The sequence below is a fragment of the Erythrolamprus reginae genome, chromosome 5 (genome assembly GCF_031021105.1).
Source record: "Erythrolamprus reginae isolate rEryReg1 chromosome 5, rEryReg1.hap1, whole genome shotgun sequence".
Taxonomy (NCBI): domain Eukaryota; kingdom Metazoa; phylum Chordata; class Lepidosauria; order Squamata; family Dipsadidae; genus Erythrolamprus; species Erythrolamprus reginae.
Genome location: NC_091954.1, coordinates 65,783,676 through 65,795,701, shown reverse-complemented (window position 1 = coordinate 65,795,701; position 12,026 = coordinate 65,783,676). Strand labels below are relative to the sequence as shown.

At 39.3% G+C, this 12,026-nt stretch overlaps 1 protein-coding gene across 12 annotated transcripts in view; it reads right to left on the bottom strand.

Moving 5' to 3' along the window:
• Positions 1-1,537: 1,537 nt before the first annotated feature.
• BTRC (beta-transducin repeat containing E3 ubiquitin protein ligase) overlaps positions 1,538-12,026 on the bottom strand; it is a 199,680-nt gene continuing 189,191 nt past the window's right edge. For 6 of the 12 annotated variants that reach the window (XM_070752861.1, XM_070752858.1, XM_070752869.1 and 3 more), the window contains 2 exons: positions 10,702-10,895; positions 1,538-2,313 (listed from right to left, as the gene is read on the bottom strand). In XM_070752861.1, coding sequence (XP_070608962.1) covers positions 10,734-10,895 — 162 coding nt within the window. In that variant the 3' untranslated portion in view covers positions 1,538-2,313; positions 10,702-10,733. Of the gene's footprint in view, positions 2,317-10,701; positions 10,896-12,026 lie in introns of all 12 variants that reach the window. The other 6 variants (XM_070752859.1, XM_070752863.1, XM_070752871.1 and 3 more) reach the window with 2 other exon arrangements.

The following is a 12,026-nucleotide window of genomic DNA, read 5'->3' as shown; positions in this document are numbered from 1 at the left end:
ATTTAGATTGCTAAATATTAGATTTGTTACTATGTATTGTTTTTTACCATTATTGTGAGCCGCCCCGAGTCTACGGAGAGGGGCGGCATATAAATCCATTAAATCTAATCTAATCTAATTAAAACTCTACCCAAGAGTAGGGGAAAACAACCACACATTCACAAACACAGAAGGCATTCAGAAGACAAAACATTGTTTGGAATCAGTGCTTTTCAAGCTCAGCAACTTTATGATATGTGGACTTCAACTTCCAGAATTCCCCAGCAGGCCCACACACTTTAAAGTTGTGGAGGTTGAGAAATTCAGATCTGAAGATGAGAATAATCTCCTGGTAGTCTCTTCTGCATGTCACACACATGGCAAAAGCTGTAGGCCTTGTACATAGGAGAACAATGATTAATGATTAAAAGGTAATAGTAAGTTTCTAACCATAACATAATTCTTTCTTCTCCTCTTGATATAGGAAGTAATTAGTAGTAGTAAAAAAAACCTGAACTCAAAAAAATTATGTTCTAGACGCACTTGCATATTGGATGAGCATTTCCCCCAAGAAAACCAATGTTTCAGGCTATACTTCCTTGCTGATAGGGATCTGGATAATAGATCATATATGGGATGAAAAAACAGACAGAACCAGCTGCCCAAATGTTCTATGTTCCCATCAATGTATGATCCACTGAGATTGCTACTAGGAACTGTACTGGTGCAATCACTACTCTAAGCAACATAAGCATTTTATTTTCTGGAACTTCACACTTAAAAACAAACCTTTGCCAACTGAATTCAGCTCTATCTTCCATACTCCCAGTTGGTGATGGTAACTGCCTAATGGCCTTATAATGGGATTATTTAGAAATAAAGAACAAGTTTATTTTTATCTCTAGATCTGCACCAAACACCTTCAATTCCCCCCTCCCCCCCTATTTTTTTCTTTCTACATAAACTGGACTTCCAGCTTGAAGGCTGAAATGTGGAGTCATAATATAATTGTCATACTACGTCAATTATTGTATAAGTTCTGCCGCACGAATCCCAGCGGCCGGTTAGGTCCCACAGAGTTGGTCTTCTCCAGGTCCCGTCGACTAAACAATGTTGTCTGGCGGGACCCAGGGGAAGAGCCTTCTCTGTGGCGGCTCCGACCCTCTGGAATTAACCCCCAGAGATTAGGACTGCCCCCATCCTCCTTGCCTTTCATAAACTCCTTAAAACCCACCTCTGTCGTCAGGCTTGGGGGAACTGAGACATCTCCCCCTTGCCTATGTAGTTTTGTGCATGATATGACTGTGTGTATGTATTTTATATATTGGGCTTTTTTCTTCTTAGACTTTTTAATGTAAAACTGTTATTTTAGATTTTTATTATTAGATTTGTTAACATGTATTGTTTTTATCACTGTTGTGAGCCGCCCCGAGTCTACAAAGAGGGGCGGCATACAAATCTAATAAATAATAATAATAATAATAATAATTAGGTGGGAGAATACAAAAATGTTGGTTCATCCACAAATGATTCCACTAGTTTTGTAGGAAGAATAAGATTTTTTTTTGCAAGCATTTATTTAATATAGATGTAGGAAGCTGTAAGTGTGTAAGCCAACCCTATAGTTTTCTGTCGCTGTTTGTACTATGCCTTCCTTAAAAATGGCATCCACCAAAACAAGGAAATTGATGATCAATAAACCTCTCCACTTAAGCAAAATTAGACTTAAAAATAAAACTTACATTTTCATTTAATAGCATCTCCCAGACTAACATTTGAAACCGATAAATAAATGCAAAGGTCTTCATTGAAATTGTTTAAACTCCCATTATGATCACTTAACTAGTTTCCGGCCACCTGGGCCTTCATTTGGCATTAACCTGGCAATTCTTTACAGTGAAAGAGAGGGACCATCTATATAAGTCTAAAAAGTTAGAGGCATCAGCCCGCTGTTCCTCTCTTACTTGCTCATCAAAGAGGATCTCCCAGTTGAATGAATGATGGTAATGATTTTTCTGCTTAAGAGCAAAGCAAGAAATCCAGACATGTTAAATATATTTATAGGAAGTCATAAATATGGGGGATAAGAATTGTTGAGGGGACTCATTGTGAGGAGGGAACGTGTGCACATCCGTCATTCAGGAAAGATAAAAGAAATCTTTGATATAGCAGCACACAAGCAGTTAGCTGTGCTGAGAAGATCTTGTTTGAGATCAACTGCATGAGAACTTGGTTCCAAAAATTTCTGAGAGCCTCTGTCTCTTCAGCAATATGTGTTTGAAGATAAATCTTTCGCCCTGGCATTGGCAGATCGTTTAAATATTGCAGCTCAGTCTGAGGGGGAAAAGACAAGGAAATAATTATTTGTCATTTATAACTTTGTAACTAGAACTTAATTTAGATGCTTTGCAAATTAGAGAGGACTTCATCGTTGAATATTATTTGAATGAATATATTTCTTTTCTACATTTGTCATCTGCACCTCTATAACTGTCTGGTTTGGTGCTGCAACCCAACAGGACCGACACAGACTTCAGAGGACAATCAGAACTGCAGAAAAAGCAATTGCTGCCAACCTGCCTTCCATTGAGGACCTGTATACTGCACGAGTCAAAAAGAGGGTGGGGAAAATATTTACTGACCCCTCGCATCCTGGACACAAATTGTTTCAACTCCTACCCTCAAAACGTCGCTACAGAGCACTGCACACCAAGACAACTAGACACAAGAACAGTTTTTTTCCGAACGCCATCACTCTACTAAACAAATAATTCTCTCAACACTGTCAGACTTTCTACTAAATCTGCACCTCTATTCTACTAGTTTTTCTCATCATTCCTATCACCCATTTCCTCCCATGTTGACTGTATGACTGTAACTTGTTGCTTATATCCTAAGATTTTTATTAATATTGCTTCTTCATTGCTTATTTGACCCCTATGACAATCATTAAGTGTTGTACCACATGATTCTTGACAAATGTATATTTTATTTTATGTACGCTGAGAGCATATGCATCAAGACAAATTCCTTGTGTGTCCAATCACATTGGCCAATAAAATTCTATTCTATTCTATTCTATTCTATATGTTCTGTTTGGGAATGCTGAGAAACGAAACGTCTCCTACGTCTTACTTTTGGGGGATGCCTTATATTAGGCAATTCTACAAAATCTCTCCTACGTCTTACTTTCAGGGGTGACTTATTTTCGGGGAAACAGGGTAGTAGCATAATAAAACTGCTCATCATTCTGAGGCAAGATAAAAGCATATATGGCTTTTTAAACTTTTGCCTTCTAATTACCCTATCTAGCATGACTGGAGGAGGAATTCTGGGAATTGAAGTCCACTAGTCTTAAAGCTGTGAAGTCTGAATACCCCTGTGTTAGAGGTTAGGAGTGCAAGGGTCTTCAAACTTGTCAAGTTCACAAATTTGTGGACGTCAACTCCCATTCCTGAGCTAGCATGACTGGAGGATGAATTCTTGGAGTTTAAGTCCACACATCTTAAAAAATAGAATAGAATAGAATAGAATAGAATAGAATAGGATAGGATAGGGTAGGGTAGGGTAGGATAGGACAGGACAGGACAGGACAGAATATAATTCTTTATTGGCCAGTATTTTGATTCTACTCACCAAGTGTGATTGGACACATAAGGAATTTGTCTTGGTGCATATGCTCTCAGTGTACATAAAAGAAAATATAGATTTGTCAAGAATCACTTAATGATTGTCATAGGGGTCAAATGAAGAAACAATCAATATTAATAAAAATCTTAGGATACAAGCAACAAGCTACAGTCATGCAGCTGTATGTCATAAAGCTGTCAAATTTGAAGTTTGTAAAAAGTATACATTGTTGTAAAAAGTATTCTACTACACTGGTATTTTGTTAAGTAATACACCGTTTTCCTTGTTTTCCACCTCTAAAATCTAGGTGTGTCTTATACTACAGTGCATATTATAGTCCGAAAAATGTGGTAAGCAAGTTTATTCCTTTATAGCCACAGAATTTGAGAATCATTAACATTATAGCGGTTTTTTTAATAAAAAAATTATCTGGTTTCTATGCTGCACCCATAATCTACTGGTGTTTGAGAACTCGGCATCTCTAATGTTCCCAAGTAGATACTGAGGTGTTACCCTGTGTGCATGGTGGCAATGGAATTCTGCTTAAGTCTCAGGGAGGAAAAAAGCAAACCAAGGATTAGGGGTTGATATAAAGGCGTTGGCCATAAAACATCTTCATCAAGACAAAGGAAAGAAAACGCTAGAAGGGGATAAAACAAAGGCATCTGACCAACAGAATTGAAAGTGATGAACTAGAACTGATGCTGGTCCTAGTGGCATTCTATCTGTTCTGGGCTGCAAGGATTTCTATTTTTGCTTGTTCCCAGTTGGGTGCAAATGCCAGTCTTGAGATAGCAGGCGACTGACTCAATGAATCTGTTAAAATATCCTGCTTGGAAGATGAGCTGCGATGAGATACATTTTGATTCTACTGTAGTTCTAAACTTGAACCCACAACTGGGTGGGGGTTTCCTAATGGCCTCTTTATTCAGGTACCATGTAATGTAATTTGCACTGTCTGGTGTCTGTGGAAAGGCTCCAAAGTCTTGCACACTGCCAGGAGCTATAGAAGATTGATATAAGAGTTTCCGCTTTTTTGGGTATCTCCACTCCCTGGACCTGAATAAAGCAATAGTGAGCTACCAAACCACAGCAGGCATTGGGAGTTAGTATACGCGCTAGTGGTAAAAGGGACACGCCCATTACTAAGTTGTGTCGATCTACCCTTCTATGGAGCCATGAATATTGGTTGGCATGTACAAGGAAAAAAGGACATTGTTAAACTCTTCCAAGAAAAAGCAACATGGGTTGCTCAGCAGGAGAAAATCACTGCCAGTTTCATTGGTAATTGTGCATCTAAAACTATGGCTGACACTATCACCCTACATCAGCATGCCTGGCTCTACTCCACAGGTCTCATGCAGAAAGCAAAGGCATACATTAAAGACATGCTGTTTGACAGAGAAGGACTCTTAGTACTAAAACTGACGCTATCCTCAATTAGATTCGAAAACCGGTTTACTGTTTAGTGCACAGGCCTGGTTCTCAATAAGGGGCGGTGGGGGTGTCATTAAAGGATGATATGCATGGTACTTTCTAAAGGATGTACCGAAAGGCCTCCATGCTTTAAACTGAAATCTGATTTTTGTGATGATACGTCCCGCCTACCAGAGATTTGGAAACCAGCCTTAAACAAAAAAACATTTCATAATAATCACCATGTCAATCCTTCAAGTAATTGTGATTCCACCAACCAATCAAATCACTAAAACATAGTCACCCAATCTATTTGCTACATTCAAACCAAATCTCCAACCCTAACACTATATATAAGGAAGAAATGGCAGTTGCAAACATTCCATATTTACAACAGCACGAAGTTTAAAACTTCAGCCTGATGATGGTGAATGTGATTTCACCGAAATGTCGCATAGACACTCAAAATATTACATGGGGCAAAACCCTGGTCCCATTTCGGCCTTGTATAATTTCTTTCTTTCTTTCTTTCTTTCTTTCTTTCTTTCTTTCTTTCTTTCTTTCTTTATTGGATTTCTTTCTTTCTTTCTTTCTTTCTTTCTTTCTTTCTTTCTTTCTTCATTCATTCATTCATTCATTTATTCATTTATTGGATTTGTATGCCGCCCCTCTCCGGAGACTCGGGGCGGCTAACAGCAACAATAAAACAGTGTACAATAGTAATCTAATACTAAAAACGATTAAAAACCCATTAATATAAAAACCAAACATACATACAGACATACCATGCATAGAATTGTAAAGGCCTAGGGGGAAAGAGGATCTCAATTGACAGAAGAGGTGGGTTTTAAGAAGCTTACGAAAGGCAAGGAGGGTGGGGGCAATTCTAATCTCTGGGGGGAGTTGGTTCCAGAGGGCCGGGGCCGCCACAGAGAAGGCTCTTCCCCTGGATCCCGCCAAGCGACATTGTTTAGTTGACGGGACCCGGAGAAGATCCACTCTGTGGGACCTAACTGGTCGCTGGGATTCATGCAGCAGAAGGCGGTCCCTGAGATAATCTGGTCCGGTGCCATGAAGAGCTATGTTGCTATACTGAGGAAAATGGTATAATTGTATCAGTTTGGAATGCAAATTGTTTCCTATCAGTCAAAAAATTCCATATGGTTTCTCATAGCCATACTTCCCTTCCTTGAAAAGATGTACTATTTTTCACCAAAGGATTTAAAAGATGCCTATTTCATTTTTCATCATTGTCTTGAGGGCTTTTTTAAAAAAAAAAATAGTATTCTTTATTGGCCACATGTGACTGGACACACAAGGAATTTGTCATTGGTGCATATGCTCTCAATATACATAAAAGAAAAGATACATTAGTCAAGAATCATGACCAGAACATCTCCGGGGCCGCCTTCTGCCGCACAAATCCCAGCGACCGATTAGGTCCCACAGAGATGGCCTTCTCTGGGTCCCGTCGACTAAACAATGTCGTCTGGTGGGTCCCAGGGGAAGAGCCTTCTCTGTGGCAGCCCCGACCCCCTGGAACCAGCTCCCCCCTGAGATTAGAATTGCCCCCACCCTCCTTGCCTTTCGTAAACTCCTTAAAACCCACCTCTGCCGTCAGGCATGGGGAAACTGAAATAACTTCCCCAGGCCTATATTGTTTATGTATTGTGTGTTGTGTGCATGTTTTTAAATTATGGGTTTTTAGTTTAAATTATTAGATTTGTATTACATATTGTTTTGCCACTATTGTTGTGAGCCGCCCCAAGTCTACGGAGAGGGGCGGCATACAAATTTAATTAATAATAATAATAATAATAATAATAATAATAATGAGGTACAACACTTCATTATTGTCACAGGGTACAATATTAATATAAATCATTTATTATTAGATTTGTATGCCGCCCCTCTCCGTAGTGGGGCAATGTAGGGCACAGGGTGAATTACCATCAGTACGCTGACGATACTCAGCTGTACATCTCCACCCCGTGTCCACTCAGTGAAGCAGTGGAAGTGATGTTCCGGTGTCTGGAGGCTGTCTGGGTCTGGATGGGTGCCAACAGGCTAAGACTCAATCCAGACAAGACGGAGTGGCTGTGGGTACTGCCTCCCAAGGACACGTCCATCTGTCCGTCCATCACCCTGGGGGGGATTATTGACCCTCCTCAGAGAGGGTTTGCAACTTAGGTGTCCTCCTCGACTCACAGCTGACTTTAGAACACCATCTGTTGGCTGTGGCGAGGGGAGCGTTTGCCCAGGTCCGCCTGGTGCACCAGTTGCGGCCCTATTTGGACAGGGAGTCTTTGCTCATGGTCACTCATGCCCTCATCACCTCGAGGTTCAACTACTGCAATGCTCTCTACATGGGGCTACCTTTGAAGAGTGTTCAGAAATTTCAGATCGTCCAAAATGCAGCAGCGTGAGCGGTTTTGGGCCTTCCAAGACATGCCCATATCTTGTCATCACTCCGTGGACTGCATTGGCTGCCGATCTGTTTCCGGACACCATTCAAAGTGTTGGTTATGGCCTATAAAGCCCTACATGGCATAGGATCAGACTATCTCTGAGACCGCTTTGTGTTGCACGAATTCCAGCGACCGGGTAGATCCCATAGAGTGGGTCTCCTTAGGGTCCTGTCGATCAAACAATGTCGGCTGGCGGGACCTAGGGGAAGAGCCTTCTCTGTGGGGCCCCATCCCTCTGGAATGAGCTCACACCAGAGATTCGCACTGCCCCCACCCTCCTTGCCTTCCAAAAGAGCTTAAAAACTCATCTTTGTCGCCAGGCCTGGGGTTACAAGATCTTCCCCCTGACCAACGAGTGTTTTAGTACGATTGTTGAATGAATGTAAGTTTGAATGTATGAATGAATGTAAGTTTTAAAAGTAGATTTTTAAGGCTTGTTTTTATATATATTACTTGGATTAATTTTACTACTGTTTCTTTGTATAAGTTGTGAGCAGCCCTGAGTCCTCGGAGAGGCGGCATACAAATCCAATTAAATAAATAAATAAATAAATAAATAAATAAATAAATGAATGAATGAATAAATAAATAAATAAATAAATTTGAGATTCTCTGGAATAAAATATTATCTTTACTCGGATCTTTTTTTTTTTTTGCTGTCCTTGACACATAGTGGCACCATCTTTTAAGTATGTAGGTATTGCGCTTGACCTATCATCCAAGGTCAACATAGAATATTATTCTCTGTATTAAATACTTCAGATCACATGGCATGTGGCATATTAATTTCTTCCATACCATTGCTCATACACATGACTCAGATTATATCTGCGGATACTTTCAAAAGGAGTTGCTTTTATATATAAAATATAAAGCTATAAAAGCTATAGAAAGCAGACACATCAATTTCCGGTCTTCGGTTGTCCATACACCATAGATCAGAAAGTGGATACAACCTTGGATAACTATAGAGTTGAAAGCCACATATAATGGGGGAACTGATCCTGCCAGCATGAGTCATAAAGACCATCCAACTACATGGGGTCTGCCAAATGTGAGGTGAGTTAGGATAATACTCAGGGTGTGGTATAGAGGGTGGAAGAAGAAGTAGGAGGGAGAGGAAGAGAAGGAGGGAGAGGAAGAGAAGGTGGGAGAGGAAGAAGGGAGTGAAAGTGCAAATAGGTAGGCAGAGGAAATAGAGAAAGAGGGAGTTGAGTGAAAGAAATAAGGAAAAAGAGGGGTAGGCTGATTTTTGGGTAGAATGGATATGGATCTTTGGAGTAATTGATAAAAAGGGGGGACATGATCAAAACATTTAAATATGTTAAATGGTTAAAAAAGGTCCAGGAGGGAAGTGTTTTTAATAGGAAAGTGAACACAAGAACAAGGGGACAAAATCTGAAGTTAGTTGGGGGAAAGATCAAAAGCAACATGAGAAAATATTATTTTACTGAAAGAGTAGTAGATCCTTGGAACAAACTTCCAGCAGACATCGTAGATAAATCCACAGTAACTGAAGTTAAACATGCCTGGGATAAACATACAGTATATCCATCCTAAGATAAAATACAGAAAATAGTATAAGGGCAGACTAGATAGACCATGAGGTCTTTTTCTGCCGTCAGACTTCTATGTTTCTATGTTTCTAAAATGGAAAGTGAAATTATGTATGTTATTTTTAATATAAAGTATATATACACTTGGATTTGTTTGTGATTTAATGTAATGGATAATTTAAAAAAAAAAAATTAAAAAACAATTAAGCAAAGTGTTTCCCTCTGGCTGATAATCTAAATTTGCAAAATACTGCAAATGGTCATTCATATAAGATTAAAGTACATTTAAGATGAAGTAGGCAGTTCCTCAGTTTAGAATGGCCCTAGAGCTAGATATATTAAAGGAGATCAGAATTACCTCCAAAATCATGAGTTGTACTTTTGTGGTAATTACAGTGATTTCAATGAAGAATCACATATATGCTGTATACAGATTTTGGTATATGGAACATGGCATCCGATCCAAATAATCTGTACAACAATCTTAGTGTTATGTTCTTTTAATACTCTCAGGTTCTTGATCTAAGGCATATCCCCTCTCCCATATCCCTTTATAAATTACAGTTGATAACTTTTGCTATGAAAAGGATTATTATGGCACACAAGGTTGGTACATTATCATGGCACCGGACCAGAATATCTCCGGGACCGCCTTCTGTCGCACGAATCCCAGCGACCGGTTCGGTCCCACAGAGTTGGCCTTCTCCGGGTCCCGTCGACTAAACAATGCCGTCTGGCGGGACCCAGGGGAAGAGCCTTCTCTGTGGCGGCTCCGACCCTCTGGAACCAGCTCCCCCCTGAGATTAGGATTGCCCCCACCCTCCTTGCCTTTCGCAAACTCCTTAAACCCACCTCTGCCGTCAGGCATGGGGGAACTGAAACATCTCCCCCTTGCCCATGTTGTTTTGGTGTTAGATTGATTGTGCGCTTGTTTTTTAATATTCTGGGGTTGTTTTTTATGAATTTTTTAGCTTATATTAAAGGGTTAAATAAGGTTCAGGAGGGAAGTGTTTTTAATAGGAAAGTGAACACAAGAACAAGGGGACACAATCTGAAGTTAGTTGGGGGAAAGATCAAAAGCAACATGAGAAAATATTATTTTACTGAAAGAGTAGTAGATCCTTGGAACAAACTTCCAGCAGACGTGGTAGATAAATCCACAGTAACTGAATTTAAACATGCCTGGGATAAACATATATCCACCCTAAGATAAAATACAGAAAATAGTATAAGGGCAGACTAGATGGACCATGAGGTCTTTTTCTGCCGTCAGACTTCTATGTTTCTATGTTTCTAAATTGTAATTGGATTGGTGGGTATTGGATTTGTTATTATGTATTGTTTTTACCTTGTTGTGAGCCGCCCCAAGTTTGCGGAGAGGGGCGGCATATAAATCCAATAAATCAAATCAAATCAAATCATTTATTAACCATCTGGATAGATTTTTCTTAAAAAAGAAATTTCAGTGAGAAATTGGGACGGCTGGTTGTAAAAAGTGGTTAATAGGATGACCACTGTCATCTGCAGAGAGTTCAGGATTGTTCTCATTTCAGGAATTAAAATCCTTAAAGTGCTGTAAGCTACATGACTATTTATATTCCTGGTCTCCCCATTACACAGCCTGATGTCTCTTAGAAATGTTTTGGCTTTACCTGTCCAACTGTAATCTAGAATATAGTACCATTTATCTGGATATATAAGTATATGTTCTGGATGGGGAGCGGTTCGATTCTGCTTGAGCAGCTGGATCGTTCAGGAAGTCCCAGATAAGGATAGTATCATCATGTGAACTGCTGACAATTTGAAATTCATCAAACTGGAGTCGGAAAACTCTGCCAGAATGTTCCTAGACAGAGGAAAGACAACCCAAAGTCAAACTTTTCCAGTTATTGGATAAAAATAAAGCGTATTTTGTCATTATTCTATAGATCTTTGAAAAATAGTTTCACTACTGTTAATAGATGGCCCAAGACATGGTTCCTAACTTCATTACTTCCATTGGCAATATTTCATTTTGAACATTCTGAAAGTAGAAGTTTTGTTGCTTGGACCTTTATAACTGTGCAGTCCTTTAACAATAGCTTGCAAGAACCTTTCCGATCTTACAGAAGCACAAACTCATTAGATTAGCATGAAATTTAGAATAGCTTCCTTAAAGCAATAGCATTGCTTTCCAGGCTCTTGCTGCAGCCCCCCCACCCCAAAAAAGGAGGGCAGATGCTTTACAGAATAGCAGAGATATGTTGCATTCATGGGAAGTCCAAAATAATTCTTGCAAATAATTTTCAATGTCTGAATAGCCATAGTAATAACTGCACAGTACTTATTTGCTTATCTAACATTTATTAGTATCTTGAGGTATCAGTATTATTACCAAACAGATTTTCAAGGCATGGATAGGAGAAAGTTAAAATATGTTGGCAATCTAAATCTACTGTAAATGTGGGTATATATCATGCATGTGCAAAACAATGTCCATTTGGGCTATTAAAGCCCCAGTTAGTTCAGTACAAAACAAAACAAAACATATTTTATATATTTTGGTTCAAGCACAAAATGAGCTGTTTTGGTTCAAGTACCAAACAAAATGCAACAACTTTGGATGAAAGAATTTTGAATACCCTGTTCTGTTTTAGATGATATGCTAAGATGTTGTCTTATCTTTTGATTTCCCCAATTTCGGATAATACAGCAGAAGACTTATGACGTTTCTCCTGCTATTGGCTTAGGTCAAGTGATGGAGTTAGGAAATATTTGTGGACCATGTAGTACAGGGATCTGTCTGTGGTTGGAGAAAGATAATGCTTTCAAAGAGGAAATTGCTATGAGGGGTTATTGGACTCATGCTGGAGTCACGATGGCTGGTGATATATTAAATATAATGGTTATCTGGCTTTAAAACACACTACAGTTGCGATTTGTATGTTGGTCTCTCTAGCTTTGCTTTCTTCTTGTTTTCTCAAATCAACTGGTGCAT